Below are 19,057 nucleotides of genomic sequence, written 5' to 3'. Positions count from 1 at the left end.
AAAATAAGAGCATGTGTAATTTAAAAAGTTCAACACATTTAAGCTGCATAAACAGGAAAAATTTGGAGAGGAACTTGAAAAAACTATTGTGAGAAATCAATGAAAATGGCACGCATGCGCGGTGTCAACATTATATACATTTTATATAACGGCTGAGTGGATCCTTGTGATTTGATTGGTGCTTTGTATGTCACATGACATAGATTAATTCATCCCATTTGTGTTGCATTGCATTCAGAGTGCGGCTCGGTTCCATTTAGAGTGCAAATTTGGTTCCATACGTTTGGTACCAGTGCACACACACATGTGATCACGCATATACAAGTGCGCACGAGTATGTGTGCACGCGCATACATGCTCGTGCACTGTGCGCACGTCGCAAAACACGCACGTATGTGCGCACCAACGCATGTTCGTGCGCGCGCACCCACACACAAAACCAATCCACTGTGCTGCCTGGAGGTTGTTAGCAGGAAGAGAGAACAAAAGCTGGACTCATTTTTGATGTGATTTTTTTATTTATTTATTTTTTTTGCTGCACTGAGGACGTATACAGTCTTATTTTTGTTGCTCACGCACGCACAAGCGCCGACCAGGTTGTGTGTGTGTGTGTGTGTGTGTGTGTGTGTGTGTGTGTGTGTGTGTGTGTGTGTGTGTGTGTGTGTGTGTGTGTGTGTATGCGTGCGCGCCGCGTGCAGGGGACACGACTCTCCTGAGACATAATTTGAGCTAACTGACACTGCTAATTCTTGTAAGATACACACACAAAACAAATCCACTGTGCTGCCTGTTAGCAGGAAGAGAAAGAAAACCTGGACTCATTTCTGACGTGACTTTTTTTTTGCTGTACTGAAGAGGTACAGCTGGACCGAGCCGGTTGCGTGGGCGCGCGCACGGGACAGTGACATGATTTGATTGAGTTAACTGACTCTGCTACACACACACACACACACACACACACACAAAATCCACTCCCTGTAAGTCGTCTGGATGCATGAAGAGCTGCTAACATGAAACGCTGATGTGATTTTTGGCTGAACTGAGGAACTACACAAAGTCTTTTTTTTTTTCTTTTTTTTTTTTTAATGGAAGTCAGAAGTCAGTGCACAGCATCACTGGACTACACATCACAGTGGAACACCAAAATGTAAGTCCCTTTTCTGTTGTTTATAAATGAATAAAATATCAAATGACAATGAGCTATTTTAGCCGTTATATAAAACAAATAATGAATGTTTTTACATTCTTTCAATGGTATGAATATTTCATGAGGTGAAATATTCATACCATTGAACTCATAAACATTCATTATTTGTATAATATATTACATTAGACGTACTAATTAATGCACATTGATGTGTATTATCAACCTGCCTTTCAGTTTTCCTTACCTCTCTGAGAGCATCAGCATTGTCGTTGGGATTCAATCTACACAGCCTCACATGCCCTGGCCATAATATAAATCATTATTTAATTAATTAAAACTAATAATAATAAGAAGAATTTTATTGATCTCACGCTCCATCCGTCCCTCATTCGTGAGCAAGACCCTGAGATACTTAAACTCCTCCACTTGAGGCAAGGACACTCCACCGACTTGAAGAGGGCATAGCACCTTTTTCCGGTCGAGAACCATGGCCTCGGATTTTGAGGTGAAGAGAGAGCTGAGTAGAGGGGAAAAGCTCTCGATTTACTGATCGATCTACGTTCCGATCCTCACCTATGGTCATGAGATTTGGCTCATGACCGATAGAACGAGATTGCGAGTATAAGCGGCCGAGATGAGTTTCCTCCGCAGGGTGGCTGGGCGCTCCCTTAGAGATAGGGTGAGGAGCTCGGTCACTCGGGAGGAACTCAGAGTCGAGCCGCTGCTCCTCCATGTCGAAAGGAGTCAGTTGAGGTGGCTCGGGCATCTTTTCCGGATGCCCCCTGGACGCCTCGCTTGAGAGGTGTTCCGGACACGTCCCATTGGGAGGAGGCCCCAGTGAAGACCCAGGACACGCTGGAGGGACTACATCTCTCGGCTGGTTTGGGAACGCCTTGGGGTTCCCCCGGAGGAGCTGGGGGAGGTGTGTGTGGATCGGGAGGTCTGGGCGGCTTTGCTTGAGCTGCTGCCCCCGCGACCCGACTCCGGATAAAGCGGAAGAAAATGGATAGATGGATGAATGGAATTTTGTTGATCCATTTACACTTTGCAAATTCTTCCTGATAATCTGGTTAATCTAGTAAAAAAAAAAGTAATCTGAATCTCGTCTCGTATGTTTTTTTTTTTTTCCCTGCATGTTTTTAGATCAGCGGCAAAACAACACTCGTGTAAAAAATGCGTTCACGCACAGGTATTCATTGCGATAATTTGCACTCGCAAATTATCACTACACGCGCAAATAGTGCTGTGTGCGAGGACCAGCGCTTCCCCCACTCCCTCAAAGTTGATTTCTGCTTGCGTGCAGAGAATTCCTGCTCTCTCGCTTGAAGTTTATGGCACTATGGAGGAGGGAAGGAGAGCGAGGTTTGATTGACAGCCCTCCTCTCTGATGCAGACTTCAGTCGGAGACAATGGCGTTAAGCGAATATCACCTCGTTTCTGCCTAAAACTTCACTCCAGTCATCATCTATCTCAGTGATAGATCTCTGAAGCTTCTGTACAACAATCATTTCCACATAAATTCAGCATTATTTCATAACAAATTACAGAAAGTCCTAAAAATCACCTCCTGACACCTTCACGTCTGCAGACTGACTGAATTTAAATTAATTGTGATGAGAACAATAATGATTAGATGGAGCTCACCAACTGAATCACCTCAAAGGCTGTAAACATGTCCTCCTATGCTGTGGAAGAACAATAATTTGCTTTGAATTTATTAAAACCTGCAAACAAAGAATAGCTTTCAATGTCAGAATCCTTAGAAAAATACAGAGAGATGTCATAATGATGAGAAATTGGTGAAATGCAAAATAATTGTGCCTTTTATGTTAATTCATGTACTAGCATACAAACATTAACAACATCAGGCCAATTTTGTTGCAGTTGAATAGTTTTCTTGGCAGTTAGAAATAGTAGTTAGAAATTAAAGCTTACAGAGTGTTTTGATTTTACACATAAGCTTCAGAAATATTTGGTGTTAATAAGGTAACAGGCTCAGTGTCGGCACCGGGCTTAACTCTTATCAAGACCAACTTATGGAACACATGTAATTCATGAACTGTAACATACAGTAGTGTTCAGAATAATAGTAGTGCTATGTGACTAAAAAGATTAATCCAGGTTTTGAGTATATTTCTTATTGTTACATGGGAAACAAGGTACCAGTAGATTCAGTAGATTCTCACAAATCCAACAAGACCAAGCATTCATGATATGCACACTCTTAAGGCTATGAAATTGGGCTATTAGTAAAAAAAAAAGTAGAAAAGGGGGTGTTCACAATAGTAGTAGTGTGGCATTCAGTCAGTGAGTTCGTCAGTTTTGTGGAACAAACAGGTGTGAATCAGGTGTCCCCTATTTAAGGATGAAGCCAGCACCTGTTGAACATGCTTTTCTCTTTGAGAGCCTGAGGAAAATGGGACGTTCAAGACATTGTTTAGAAGAATAGCGTAGTTTGATTAAAAAGTTGATTGGAGAGGGGAAAACGTATACACAGGTGCAAAAAATTATAGGCTGTTCATCTACAATGCTTTAAAATGGACAAAAAACCAGAGACGTGTGGACGAAAACGGAAACCAACCATCAAAATGGATAGAAGAATAACCAGAATGGCAAAGGCTCACCCACTGATCAGTTCCAGGATGATCAAAGACAGTCTGGAGTTACCTGTAAGTGCTGTGACAGTTAGAAGACGCCTGTGTGAAGCTAATTTATTTGCAAGAATCCCCCGCAAAGTCCCTCTGTTAAATAAAAGACGTGCAGAAGAGGTTACAATTTGCCAAAGAACACATCAACTGGCCTAAAGAGAAATGGAGGAACATTTTGTGGACTGATGAGAGTAAAGTTGTTCTTTTTGGGTCCAAGGGCCGCAGTTTGTGAGACGACCCCCAAACTCTGAATTCAAGCCACAGTTCACAGTGAAGACAGTGAAGCATGGTGGTGCAAGCTGTTGTGTGGGCCGCCAGAAGAGGAGGTACTGCTGGCCCACCACCAGAGGGCGCCCTGCCTGAAGTGCGGGCTTCAGGCACGAGGGGGCGCTGCCGCCTTACAGGAACAGCCGAGGTGACAGCTGTCACTCATCAACTATGACAGCTGTCACCGATCATCTGCACTTCTCCCCGGATAAAAGCAGGATGACACCTCCACCACGTCGCCGAGATATCGTACTTCTTTGAGAGGTAACTTTCTCTGCCTGCGTACTATTTTGATTGATTCCAAGAGCTACTGTGTTGCAGCTGTCTACCCAGAGGACCGGTGTGGGTCGCGACTGTTTCGTCCTACTTCCCACCAGATAAGTGCAGTACCAGATCCGACACGCTGAGACAGTGGCCACCTGGGGACTTCGGGACCTGGCGGCTCCAGTATCCTTCGGGTTCGAGGGTGGTGGAAATCGTGTGGTTCCGGTTCATCTCCAGACGGACGTCTCCTATCGTCGAGCCTGCCCACACGACACCTTCATTCATTGACTTGTATTTATTCTATAATCTGCTGTGTGTGGTTGTGACATTCACAACAGTAAAGTGTTCAAACTTAACTTCCTCTATTGTCCGTTCATTTACGCCCCCTGTTGTGGGTCCGTGTCACTACACTTTCCCAACAGGATATCTCGGCCAGCGTCATGGACTCCGAGGGGCGTCACCCAGCTGTTGAACGACCAATGGGAGAGCAGGGAGCGCAGGCGTCTGCAGGAGGCGTGATTGGTGAGCTGCAGCACATCCTCACCGCCTTAACGGCTCGGTTGGATCAGATGACCGAGCAAAACATCCTACTGAACCGCAGGGTGGAGGCTCTCTCCGCACAGGTGGCGGCGAGCGCTCAGGGCGCTGCGGCAGCTGCTCCTCCTGCCGACCCTGTGCAGGATATGAATATTCCAGTGGTTGTTCAACAACCCCTCCCACCATCCCCTGAAGCATACATAAGCCCCCCAGAGCCGTACGGAGGTTGTGTGGAGACGTGCGCGGACTTTCTCATGCAGTGTTCGCTCGTCTTTGCACAACGTCCCGTCATGTACACGTCTGATGCTAGTAAAGTAGCTTTTGTAATCAATCTGCTTCGAGGAGAGGCACGCGCTTGGGCTTCGGCGCTTTGGGAGCAAAATTCACGGCTCCTTCACACGTACACTGGGTTTGTGAGAGAGTTCAAAACCGTGTTTGATCACCCTAACAGGGGAGAGACCGCTTCAACAGTGCTGCTGTCTATGAGACAGGGACGCCGGAGCGCAGCCGCTTATGCAGTCGACTTCCGCATCGCGGCTGCAAGGTCCGGCTGGAATAACGCTGCGCTCCGCGCCGGCTTCGTAAACGGACTGTCGTCGGTCCTGAAGGAGCACCTGGTGGCCAAGGACGAATCGCGGGAATTAGATGGGCTTATCGATCTTGTTATACGGTTAGACAATCGGTTGGAAGAACGCCGTCGGGAACGAGACGAGGGGCGTGGCCGGGCACGCGCCGTCCCTCTTCCTTCCGGGTCCGAAAAAGGTCCGCCCTTCCCACGCTCCATGGCCTCTACGCCCCGTGTGGCTACATTCAGACCACCGAATAGACAGAGGAGGCTTCCCCGCGGGGCGTGTTTTGTTTGCGGCTCAATTGAGCACCAATTGAGACTGCCCCGAACGGTTAAACACCAACGTCCGCCCCTAGAAACTGGGCTTAGGGTGGGCCAAGAAATTCACGTGGGACACACACATATTTCCACACAGCTCCCAGTTACAATCCTTAGTGGGGATTTAACCCTTCAGGCCCCAGCACTGGTAGACACAGGGTCAGAAGGGAATCTGCTAGACAGCAGATGGGCCAGGGAGGTAGGGCTCCCTCTGGTGGCGCTTCCTTCGCCATTGCAGGTGCGAGCACTAGATGGCACCCTACTCCCTTTAATCACACACAGGACACTACCAGTAACTCTGGTGGTGTCAGGGAATCATCGGGAGGAGATTGAGTTTTTTGTGACTCCTTCTACGTCCCGTGTGATTCTGGGGTTCCCCTGGATGCTAAAACACAATCCCCGGATTGATTGGCCGTCCGGGGTGGTGGTACAGTGGAGCGAGACCTGCCATCGGGTGTGTTTGGGATCCTCGGTCCCTCCCGGTTCCCAGGCTAAGGAGCAGGTCAAAGTTCCCCCCAATCTGTCGGCGGTGCCGGTTGAGTACCATGATCTTGCTGACGTTTTTAGCAAGGATCGGGCACTCACCCTTCCCCCGCACTGTCCGTACGATTGTGCCATCGATTTGATGCCAGGCGTGGAGTTCCCGTCCAGCAGGTTGTACAACCTCTCCCAACCTGAGCGCGAATCAATGGAAACCTACATCCCGGACTCCTTAGCTGCCGGGCTGATCCGTAACTCCACCTCCCCGATGGGAGCAGGTTTCTTTTTTGTGGGCAAGAAAGATGGCGGTCTTCGTCCATGCATTGATTACCGGGGGCTGAACGAGATCACGGTTCGCAACCGATACCCGTTGCCTTTGTTGGATTCAGTGTTCACCCCCCTGGATGGAGCCAAAATATTCACAAAGCTGGATCTTAGGAACGCATATCACCTAGTTCGGGTCCGGAAGGGAGACGAATGGAAGACGGCATTCAACACCCCGTTAGGTCATTTTGAGTACCTGGTCATGCCGTTCGGCCTCACTAACGCCCCCGCGACGTTCCAAGCTTTGGTAAATGACGTCTTGCGGGACTTCCTGCACCGATTCGTCTTTGTGTATCTGGACGATATACTCATTTTTTTCTCTGGACCCTGAGACCCATGTCCAGCATGTACGTCAGGTCCTGCAGCGGTTGTTAGAGAACCGGCTGTTTGTGAAGGGCGAGAAGTGTGAGTTTCACCGCACCTCTTTGTCCTTCCTAGGGTTTATCATCTCCTCCAACTCCGTCGCCCCGGATCCGGCCAAGGTCGCAGCGGTGAGAGACTGGCCCCAACCTACGAGCCGTAGGAAGCTGCAACAGTTCCTCGGCTTCGCAAATTTTTACAGGAGGTTCATTAAGGGGTATAGTCAGGTAGTTAGCCCCCTGACAGCCCTGACCTCACCAAAAGTTCCCTTCACCTGGTTGGATCGGTGCGATCCCGCGTTCAGGGAGTTGAAACAGCGCTTCTCGACTGCACCCATCTTGGTTCAGCCCGATCCCAGTCGCCAGTTTTTGGTTGAAGTGGACGCCTCTGACTCAGGGATAGGAGCCGTGCTATCCCAGAGCGGAGAGACCGATAAGGTTCTTCACCCGTGTGCCTATTTCTCCCGCAGGTTGACCCCAGCAGAGCGGAACTATGACGTGGGCAATCGAGAGCTCCTTGCGGTGAAAGAGGCTCTTGAGGAGTGGAGACACCTGCTGGAGGGGGCGTCAGTGCCTTTCACGGTTTTTACTGACCACCGGAACCTGGAGTATATCAGGACCGCCAGGCGACTGAACCCCAGGCAAGCCCGCTGGTCACTGTTCTTCGGCCGTTTTGACTTCCGGATCACCTACCGCCCCGGGACCAAAAACCAGAGGTCGGATACCTTGTCCCGGGTGCATGAACATGAAGTCAAGACCGAGCTGTCGGATCCACCGGAACCCATCGTACCGGAGTCCACTATCGTGGCTGCCCTTACCTGGGACGTGGAGAAGACCATCCGGGAGGCCCTGGCACGGAGCCCGGATCCCGGAACAGGACCGAAGAATAGACTATACGTCCCACCAGAAGCTAGGGCTGCCGTCCTGGACTTCTGTCACGGGTCCAAGCTCTCCTGCCACCCAGGGGTGCGTAGGACCGTGGCAGTGGTCCGGCAGCGCTTCTGGTGGGCGTCTCTGGAGGCTGACGTCCGGGCTTACATCCAGGCCTGCACCACCTGCTCCAGGGGCAAAGCGGACCACCAAAAGGCACAGGCACTCCTTCAGCCGCTTCCTGTGCCTCATCGCCCCTGGTCTCACATTGGTCTGGATTTCGTCACGGGCCTCCCGCCGTCCCGGAGGCACACCACCATCCTCACGATAGTGGACCGGTTCTCCAAGGCGGCCCACTTCGTGGCCCTCCCGAAGCTCCCGTCGGCCCAGGAGACAGCGGATCTTCTGGTCCACCATGTCGTTCGTCTGCATGCGATACCAACAGACATCGTCTCGGATCGCGGTCCCCAGTTGTCCTCGCAGGTTTGGAGAAGTTTCTACCAGGAACTGGGGGCCACCGTGAGCCTCTCGTCTGGGTATCACCCTCAGACCAACGGACAGGCTGAACGGGCTAATCAAGAGCTGGAGCAGGCCCTGCGATGTACTACATCCGCACACCCGACGGCTTGGAGTGAACACCTGGCCTGGATCGAGTATGCGCATAACAGCCAAGTGTCCTCTGCCACCGGCCTCTCCCCGTTCGAGGAGTGTCTGGGGTACCAGCCCCCTTTGTTTCCTGTGGTGGAGGGAGAGGTCTGTGTGCCCTCGATCCAGACCCACCTGCGGAGATGCCGTCGGGTGTGGCGCACCGCCCGTTCGGCCTTGTTGAGGGCCCGGACGAGTGCAAAGGCCCATGCAGACCGTCGACGGTCCCCGGCTCCCGCATATCAGCCCGGGCAGGAGGTATGGCTATCCAGGTGGCTTCCCCCAAACTAAAGGACCGCTACATAGGGCCCTTCCGGATCCTCAAGGTCCTCAGTCCCACCGCAGTGAGGCTCCAACTCCCGGCCTCACTGCGGATCCATCCAGTCTTTCATGTGTCTCGGTTGAAACCGCATCACACCTCACCCCTCTGTACTCCCGGTCCGGCGCCGCCTCCTGCCCGTATCATCGACGGGGAGCCGGCTTGGACAGTACGCCGGCTCTTGGATGTCCGTCGAATGGGTCGGGGCTTCCAATATTTGGTGGACTGGGAGGGGTATGGACCCGAAGAACGCTCCTGGGTGAAGAGGAGCTTCATCCTGGACCCGGCCCTCCTGGCCGATTTTTACCGTCGCCACCCGGACAAGCCTGGTCGGGCGCCAGGAGGCGCCCGTTGAGGGGGGGGGTCCTGTTGTGTGGGCCGCCAGAAGAGGAGGTACTGCTGGCCCACCACCAGAGGGCGCCCTGCCTGAAGTGCGGGCTTCAGGCACGAGGGGGCGCTGCCGCCTTACAGGAACAGCCGAGGTGACAGCTGTCACTCATCAACTATGACAGCTGTCACCGATCATCTGCACTTCTCCCCGGATAAAAGCAGGATGACACCTCCACCACGTCGCCGAGATATCGTACTTCTTTGAGAGGTAACTTTCTCTGCCTGCGTACTATTTTGATTGATTCCAAGAGCTACTGTGTTGCAGCTGTCTACCCAGAGGACCGGCGTGGGTCGCGACTGTTTCGTCCTACTTCCCACCAGATAAGTGCAGTACCAGATCCGACACGCTGAGACAGTGGCCACCTGGGGACTTCGGGACCTGGCGGCTCCAGTATCCTTCGGGTTCGGTGGCGGTGGAAATTGTGTGGTTCCGGTTCATCTCCAGACGGACGTCTCCTATCGTCGAGCCTGCCCACACGACACCTTCATTCATTGACTTGTATTTATTCTATAATCTGCTGTGTGTGGTTGTGACATTCACAACAGTAAAGTGTTCAAATTTAACTTCCTCTATTGTCCGTTCATTTACGCCCCCTGTTGTGGGTCCGTGTCACTACACTTTCCCAACAGCAAGCATCATGATATGGGCATGTTTCTCCTACTATGGTGTTGGGCCTATATATCACATACCAGGTATCATGGATCAGTTTGGATATGTCAAAATACTTGAAGAGGTCATGTTGCCTTATGCTGAAGAGGACATGCCCTTGAAATGGGTGTTTCAACAAGACAATGACCCCAAGCACACTAGTAAACCAGCAAAATCTTGGTTCCAAACCAACAAAATTAATGCCTCACAGATGTGACGAAATCATGAAAAACTGGTTATACAACTCAATACTAGTTTAGTGATTCACAGGATTGCTAAAAAAGCAGTTTGAACATAATAGTTTTGAGTTTGTAGCGTCAACAGCAGATGCTACTATTATTGTGAACACCCCCTTTTCTACTTTTTTTTTTTTTACTAATAGCCCAATTTCATAGCCTTAAGAGTGTGAATATCATGAATGCTTGGTCTTGTTGGATTTGTGAGAATCTACTGAATCTACTGGTACCTTGTTTCCCATGTAACAATAAGAAATATACTCAAAACCTGGATTAATCTTTTTAGTCACTTAGCACTACTATTATTCTGAACACTACTGTATACACGGGTGGTCATCCACTTGTCCACTTTATTGCACATGATACAAGTTGCTGGTAAAGTAGTTGACCTCTGAGCCAGGCTGGTGCTGTCACATCTTAAGAAGTATGGTATTTTTGGCCGGTGGTTCATCAATATAGCAGCATCTTGATCTTTAGCTCTTTTCAGCCTGAGGAGTGAAGAGGATCACATTTATTTACTGGGTACAAATGTATTCAATTAAAAACATACTAAATGTGCATGTATGTGTTTTTTCTGTGTACAGTGACCACAAGCATCCATTTACATGTAAAGGAAGGACCCTTTAAACAGTTAAATGGGGCCTTTGAACTGCTTCATCAACAATGAGCCCTAAAATATTACGAAATATTCCCTTAATCTACCTTGGGGATTAAATTTATGTCGGTGGATCAACAATAACACGGCGGATGAAATCCAAAGTCGAGGTGTACCGCAACATCACGAAAGGATTTCCCTCCATTTCACCAGGATTTACAGCAATCAACAACCTTAATCACCTCGCTGCTGTCATTGGGGCGGATTTCTCGTTATTTACAGATTCAAGGTGGAAAAAGCATTTAATTTCTGCTTCTCTCGCCAGTGAGCCGACACTTGCTTACACGCTGCTAGCATGTGAATGTTGAGCAGTGATTGGTCCAGACGGATCACGTTCCGCTTCTCAGTGAAAATATTTTTTTTTCGCACTTATATCTTGCTGCTGTGCAGATTTTTTGAGTTGAACTCTGTGAAATGTGCTTTTGTATATTTTTTAACAAAATTATTGCATAACGATCATTTAAACCGATTTCACTGCAACAGAATGTGAAGATTTTTTTTAATCAGATCGCCTGTGATGGGATACTGTGGACAGAGATGGAGGAGGAGATTTTGTAGGATTGAGGTGCTCAACTGCTTCACTTTTTAACTCTGATTATATGAAGTGGAGATAGCAAAATAGAGTTTGACACGCCCCCAAAATACGCATGTGCTATATGTTGTCAAGATAGGGCCCAGTGTTTTCAGCAGTCTAAAAATAACACTGATGCACGGTTTTTGTTGTCTTTTAGGGGACAGAAGTTCAGGTTGAAGACATTAAGAGAGTTTACTCTCTGTTCCTGGATGAAACCAGATCCGCTCAATACATGAAGGAGTATCAGGATTCGTTCCTCTTCAATGAATCACGTGAGTTTGCTGCTTATCCTTTTTGTGTTTTAGTGGTTGAATTAAGTGGAGCCCACAAAGATCGCAAAATAAAGCTTCTTCTAAGTTTTCTGTTGCCGAACAAACGTTATCTGTTAGCCAGAAGGATATTCATACATTTTCTATACCCGCTTGCTCCAATCAAGGGTCGGGGGGGGTGAGTTGTAGCCTATCCCAGCAGTCATAGGGTGTGAGCCTCGGTACACCCTGGACAGAACGACAGTCTATCACAGGGCCACATACAAACAGACGGCGGCGTGGCTTAGTTCCAGCTTTACCGGGAATCGTCGAAAAAATTATTCAACGTCGAATAATTCCGGGAGCGCTCCCGGAGAATTCGCGTGACAACGGAGACAACGCGGACAACAGCGTTTGATACTTTTTAATCGCTGTTTCATCCTGCCCCTTCCTGTAGTGCCGCAGTTTACACCGCCGTAATTGGCGGCCGGCGTTGTATCCCTAATCAACGGTGTGTAAAACGGCGATAGAGCCCACATCGGCGTCCTCAAGGGCGTTTTAACCGCCGACAGAGGCACACAAAACGGCGGTGCTAGCAGACAGTACGTCGTTGTAAACGCCACCTCCCGGTTATTAACGGCGTTCCAAACGGCCGATAGGCAGCGGTCAGTATAAAAACGCTAGCGCGCTGCATGCAGGCCTCTCACTCGCGGCCAGCTCCAGATATTTTTGCAGAGAAGCTCCAGTATGCAAAAGAAAATTGGCAGCGGCAAGGACTTACCAAGAGGTCTGGTTCAGAAGCAGAGGGGAGGTGGAGACGGAGCAACACGTTGAGGAGGTGGAAAAGGAAAGGAGAAGAAAAGACTGAGTATGATCTCCCTTCCCCTGCAGTGACAGAGGCATGTATTCCTGCTGCATCAGCCTATTATACTCTGGGGGCGGTGCCTATATGCAAAAGTTCCTCGAGTAACACAGGATTTGCCTGGATAAAACCAGCGGTACACAGGGCATTATCGGCGGCAGCAGAACACCGCTGTTCTCACGCGCGTCTTAACCTGCGATTGTACAGGATAGAACTGGGTATTAACCCCGTTGCCTGACATGTGCCAGATGCTACGGCGGATTTAGCGGCGTTTTATCCGCGTATTTGCGGCTAGTACGGCGGTCAAAACGCCGGTGAAATGCTCCGCCCCTTTCCACCGTGAAAACAGCCGGAACTACCGCGAACTTCGGTCTACATACTACCCGCCGACAAAACCGTCTATGTGTAAACGGGGCTTTACTGTGAGGCTATAGTGCTAACCGCTAAGCCACTGTGTTGCCCAGCCAGAAATTAGAAGAGCAAATATTGTTTTGACAGCTGTACTTTAGTCCCAAGGTAATTCTAAACAAATTGCTGTTTGTCTTTATCTTGCTGCTTTTTTTTTGGGGTGTTTGTTGCTCAACATTGAATGCTGGAATGAGAATAAGAAACTCCTGCATTAAACTCCATGCCAAATTTGAGCACATGACCTGCACTGGTACAGTTTTTGTACAAATTGTTTTGAATGAAGTACAAAGTAGAGGTGCAACAGTGAACCGTGAAACCAAAAGACTTCAATATTTTACATTTTCTGAATATTACACGTACTGAAAAAGGGCTGTGCACCTTTAAAAAACAAACAAAAGGTGAGGTCTGCAACTTTTACTATGAATTATATTGTCATGTTCAGATGTTTGTTTTTCATGTAATTGTCCAAAAAGAAATGTAAAACTTCATGCAGAGTGTTCAGCAGATGGTAAGTGTAGAAAGTTGTGCCAGATGCTGAACATCTCTAAAGCCCCTTTCACACCAGGCTTGCATACAGTTGCGTTATGATGCATATGGAGTACACTAGAAAATTGTGCACATTTGGCATAGTCCCTGTATAGGCTGGTGTGTGATTGCATGCGTTTGCATTCCTAGTCTTGCTTGCAGTTGCATATGGTTGCTTACTGTCACGTATGGAGCCTTTGCCATTATGTTTTGCCTCTGTGGAAGTGCACGCCATTGTCCAAACGGTTCATGAAAAGCAAACGGCACTCACGTTTTCCAACATACAGCACTGCTGTCTCGTCAGGGCTCATAATATCAGATTACAAAGTTCAGAGTCCGTTGTGCCCCCCCCTCCAAAAAAAAAGAAATTATTGCCATTTAAACTCACATACTTAAACATCACGTTTCTTGTTTCAGCATGTGAGCGAGACAGAGACGGAACACTGTCTCCGGTCCTAAAAAAAAAACAGACAGCGCTGTCTCTGTTTTTTTTTTTTTTTTTTTTCCAGGACTATGGAGGCCAAAAGTTTTGTAATCTGAAAATAAAAAAAGATTGAAAAAATACATTTTGAAACTGAAAATTCAATGTTTGTTCTTGAATTTTATAATCATTTAAAAAGTATTATTGAAATAAAAATAAGTGTAAGATATATATTTTTCAGTTTAAATACATTTTTGATTCAGCTCTGTAATTTTTTTGATCAAATTTATTTTCATTCATATTTGTTTTTTTCACCTTCAGATCTTTTTTTCACTTTCAGATCTTATTTTTTCAGTTTCAAACTTTTGGCCCTGTTCTGGTGTGGGAGGGCGTGGCTTCGATTGAGAGGGGCGTGGAATTGTGAGTGACAGGAGAGCAATCAGTCCTCACATGACGTTGCTTTCAGGAAACGTGGGTCCTTTGATAGATACATCGGGGTGAATGTGAGGCATAATTGTAAAGCGCTTTGAGCGTCTGATGCAGATGGAAAAGCGCTATACAAATGCAGTCCATTTACCATAATGACTCTGCTCCCGTCTCCATCGTCTGTTTAATACGCAGCTGGTGCGTGAAAGAAAATAGAGAGAATGAAAGTTTATTACGAGGCTTTAAACCCTTGCGATAAAGCTGTTTATTGGTTCAGTTGGTTCAGTGGATCCGTATGTTGTACTGGATAGGTGAATTTAATGACGATGTAACAAAGTTGACCGCCTGTAAATCCAAATCCAAAGCTGCCCAGAAGAGCGCTCCGGCTACTGTTGGTGTGAAAAGGCCCCACCGTTACAGGCCCGGCACTGAGGCGCTGAGAGAGATCCACCGCTACCAGAAATCCACCGAGCTGCTGATCCACAAGCTGCTGACCAGGTCAGCCTCGCCGGCCTCCTGCAGAGCATCACAGCGGAGGTCAGTCTTCAAGTCCTGAGCGATTTCTCTCACCAGGTGCTGGAAGGGCAGCTTGTGGATCAGCAGCTTGGTGGATTTCTGGTAGCAGCGGAGTGCCACAGTGCCGGGCCTGTAACAGCGAGGCTTCTTCACACCGCCAGTAGCCGTAGCGCTCTTCCGGGCGGCTTTGGATTTGGATTTACAGGCAGTCTGCTTGGTTCTGGCCATATTAAAGCTTCCTTCAGATCTGCTGAGCCAGGTCTCTCTGTGTGTCACTTAAAAAGGTCGTAACACTCCACTGCAGCCTGTAAAATTAGCGACCTGCCTCATTTTCATGCGGCGATGCTGCGCTGCGTTCACGGTCTTGTATGGATTTGGGACACATCGGTTTTTTAGGTATAGGTGTTGAACTTTACAATCTTGCATATTTTCCAGTTTTTAAACATCAAAAATGACCAAGAGTGGTCTAGAATGACTTGTAATACACATCTTTGTCCTTAGCATCACTTTATTTACAGGTATCAAGACAATACAGTGGAGAGAAAGTGTTCAAGTCATTATCTATCAGAGTACCCACGTTTCCTGAAAGCAGCATCATGTGAGGACTGATTGCTCTCCTGTCACTCACAATTCCACGCCCCCTCAGTCGAAGCCACGCCCTCCCACGCCAGAACGGGGCCAAAAGTGTGAAACTGAAAAAATAAGATCTGAAAGTGAAAAAAAGATCTGAAGGTGAAAAAAGAAATACGAGTATGAATGAAAATAAATTATTTGATCAAATTTACAGAGCTGAATCAAAAATTTATTTAAACTGAAAAATATATATCTTACACTTATTTTTATTTTGATAATACTTTTTAAATGATTATAAAATTCAAGAACAAACATTGAATTTTCAATTTCAAAATTTATTTTTTCAATCTTTTTTTATTTTCAGATTACAAAACTTTAATTTTCAGTTTCAAAATGTATTTTTTCAATCTTTTTTTATTTTCAGATTACAAAACTTTTGGCCTTGATTTAGCTCCATACAGGACCGGCTGCTTCTGTTCTCTGGATTTTGAATGAAATCCAGTTTATGAATTGAAAGAATGTAACCATGTTTTCTGATTATCAGATTACTGAAGTGCATAAACTGATGCGTCCCTGGCGTGGACTGGCTCATGCACACGCAATGGCTCGTTCAGCCAGTTTGATCACCTGACTTAAGCACACACAGGTGCTATGGGCTAAGTTTCACCCCACACTTGCGCCCCCAGCACGCACTGGCGCTGCGGGTGTGGATCATTTCACAGCACACTCGCGCACAGGTTAGATTACCTGTTCTGAGCACGCACAGGTCCACCTGTTCGATCACCTGTTGTAAGCAGACACAGGTGTTGTGGGCTGTGTGGATCATGCAGTCACATGCACTCGCCCCAGTTCGATTAGGAGTTAACCTGGATGTGGAAATGTCCTCCTGCTGGCGATCAGTCCGTGAGCAGGAGTTAATGGACTTTATTTAATTTGCTACAATCTTGAGAGATCTGGAGGAGGTGAAAAGCAAAGCAGAGCTGCATCTGGTGATCATGCATGCGATCCATCCATGAGGAGTGAATGTGGACATGTCCTCTGAATGTGGAAGCTTGGCCCACCTCTTCTTCATTGCCAGCAAAGTCCAGCAGGATGAATAAAATCTATCAATCCAGGTATGAACTGATAAAAGGATTTTTCTTCCTGGCGTGTAGCACTGCGGAGGATTGGTGTACAGTGGTGCATTGTTGTGTAGATTTACAAACAGTTGTGGAATGTTGTGCAGACTTGCTTAAAAAATGCATACTTTCTGCATCCAGTGCTCTACGCCCAAAAAATTAAACATGTTCAATTTCTTGCATCCTCCTAGCGTAGCTCTCAGCATACTGCTGCGTAGGGAGCAAAACACAGCATAGAGCTGCTTAAACTGGGCATAGAGCTGCTGAAACTAGACCAGGGGTGGGCAATTATTTATTGCAAAGGGCCAAATGAGAAACAAAAAATATTGTGAAGGGCCGGTCCAAAAGGCTAAACTCAAGTCTACACAATAATAATTTTATTCCTATACAAATAGCGGTAAATAGTAAATTGCTTTGATAAACTGTTCAATGTTCTGCTTAGAAATTTTTAGTATAGCAGTGCTGTTGGGAACTATCACCGCACGCAATGATTACACTCGGGGTCCTATCCGACCTTGTGTCCTGAAGCTCAAAGACAAAAATGAAAATCTTTCAGTACTGTTTCTGGTCTGATTCTGTGCTGAATTGTTGATTAAATTAATCTAAAATGTTTGTGTTTTGTTGACACACTGCATGTTATGAATGTGCAATAAACTTATTTGAAAGAAAAACTGTTCAGGTTTTTTTTTTTTTCTTCTTCTCAGTGGAGTTGGTAGGGTTTATTTTTAATTTTACTTTGAGTGTCTGTCTTGACTGTTCAGTAATGGAGCACGCGCACCGCACTCCTGCAGTGTGCACGCGCACTGTTTTTGCACACTGGAAAGTGGCTCCTTTTACCGTGACTGCATCAAAATGAACAGTTATCACTTAAAAAAACGAGTCATCATAACACGATATCACACTTATGTCAACTTTGTAATTAATCTGTGATTCCATTTTTAACGTTAGCAGCATTTAATTCAAGTGCACGCTGAGACGTTTTCCTCTAAGAAACACTGTCGGAAACACTCGGAAATGCTCATGTCCTTTAACACATAGACTAATGGAAATAATGCACACTGCCGTTATCCAGCACCAAAATCTCAAAGTGTGTCTCTGTACCTGAAGAATTTTGAATTCCGTTCTGCTGTTTTCTTCATAAAAGCCTCCCTGTTCACTGTCACAGAGGCTGCAGCATCGTTCTTAGCCTCTGATCTGATTGATTCAACAGCAGACAGCGTTGGATCGAGTCAGCTGTGTACCTGCCTCAGTGATGATCGGCACCAGTGTGCCTCCTCTCCAGACAGTGCGGTGATCGCTACGCCCCGCACGGGCTGTGGTGCGACAAGACGAAACAAAAAATGCAGAGATCATCCTCTGATCATCTGACACTTGCATTTTGTCATGGTTTGTGTCATCTGGATGTAAACAGGATAAAATAAAGAGCTGAAGTTGTTTATGTGAAATTTCCCGCAAAAGCAGGTTTGCATGCCGATAGATTCCCACGAAGTCTCCCGCTAAAACATCATGAGATGACACTACACTATAGTGGCGCTAGATGGCAGTGTAACGGTGTGGCGCTGTTGTTCCATTGTCCGGGGAGATCCCTGATTTTATTCTTTAATTTCCAGATATTTGCGGGCCGGTCCGAGTCAGCCAACGGGCCTAATACGGCCCGCGGGCCATAGAATGCCCGGGTGTGGCGTATATTATACGCTGCAACACGCAATTCTATGTTGGCCCAGTGTGAAAAGGGCTTTAGTGATGTTGACCCATCTTTTTAATAATGTTTTGTTCTATACTTGTATGAGGGAACTTAGCAGGAATGTACCATGATTTGAATCAAACTCAGAGGAAGATGTATCTACGTTCTGCCGTTCTGAGCAGATATGGATGATAATTTGAAGTAGCAGTTGTTTCTGCTCAGAATCACTAATCTGTCATACTTTCTTCTTACTGGCTATCTTCACTAGCAAAAGGTTTATTTTCAGCTGGAACAATATTTAAATGTGTAACAGTGAAATGAAAACTGTCACAATAGTAAGCAAAACTTCTCAGTTGTGGAACACAGTGCTGTTGCACTTTTTGGCACCGTGTCCATATAGCTTTTTTTTTGTTTTTTCCTCTCGGCATAAAAGTACTGAGAGGGTGCAGAGCAATGGTTAACTCCATCACGTTCTTCAAATGAAAAAGTGCTCCTCATGGGATTTTTTTTCTTTGACAGCAATAAACAACTACTAGCTTACAACACTAGCTGCTTGCTCTGCGACCCGGATATGTGGATAATGTATATGGTGATAATACTCAGCTTCAGCACGAATGAAGTGTCTGTCCAAGCTGCTGTCACAGATAAGGTTTTTGTTACTATTGAGATAGAGTTTGTGTGACAAATCAGATGACTTTAAACAGAGACTCCCAAAAACAAACTTTTCTTTCCAAGACTGTTTTTTTACACACACACACACACACACAGAAGAAGGATTGGGGCAAACTCAACTGGGGGAAAATATCTGTTTACCAGTTACAAAAAACAAAACAAAAACCCGGCTTGTGAGAGCCCAGCCCTCGAGCTCTGTGAAGGAAAACCACCCACAAATTATGTGAAGACAACAAATGCAAGTCTATGAAATATTCAAGAGGTTTGTTTTACTCAAGAATGAGTTTGAGGATAATAGTGATGCTGCGTGTGGGAGTGTTTGTTTTTTTGATATTAAGGCTCCATTACTGTTGA

At 46.8% G+C, this 19,057-nt stretch overlaps 1 protein-coding gene across 2 annotated transcripts in view; it reads left to right on the top strand.

Moving 5' to 3' along the window:
- Window positions 1-19,057, top strand: part of ruvbl2 (RuvB-like AAA ATPase 2) — a 32,065-nt gene that overhangs the window by 11,727 nt on the left and 1,281 nt on the right. For both annotated transcript variants that reach the window (XM_034178997.1, XM_034178998.1), the window contains exon 13: window positions 11,408-11,522. In XM_034178997.1, the coding sequence (XP_034034888.1) occupies window positions 11,408-11,522 (115 nt within the window). The remainder of the gene's footprint in view (window positions 1-11,407; window positions 11,523-19,057) is intronic.

This window comes from Thalassophryne amazonica, chromosome 9 (genome assembly GCF_902500255.1).
Source record: "Thalassophryne amazonica chromosome 9, fThaAma1.1, whole genome shotgun sequence".
Lineage (NCBI taxonomy): Eukaryota > Metazoa > Chordata > Actinopteri > Batrachoidiformes > Batrachoididae > Thalassophryne > Thalassophryne amazonica.
Note: the sequence above shows the minus strand (reverse complement) of the source record. Positions and strands in the feature narration are given on the sequence as shown.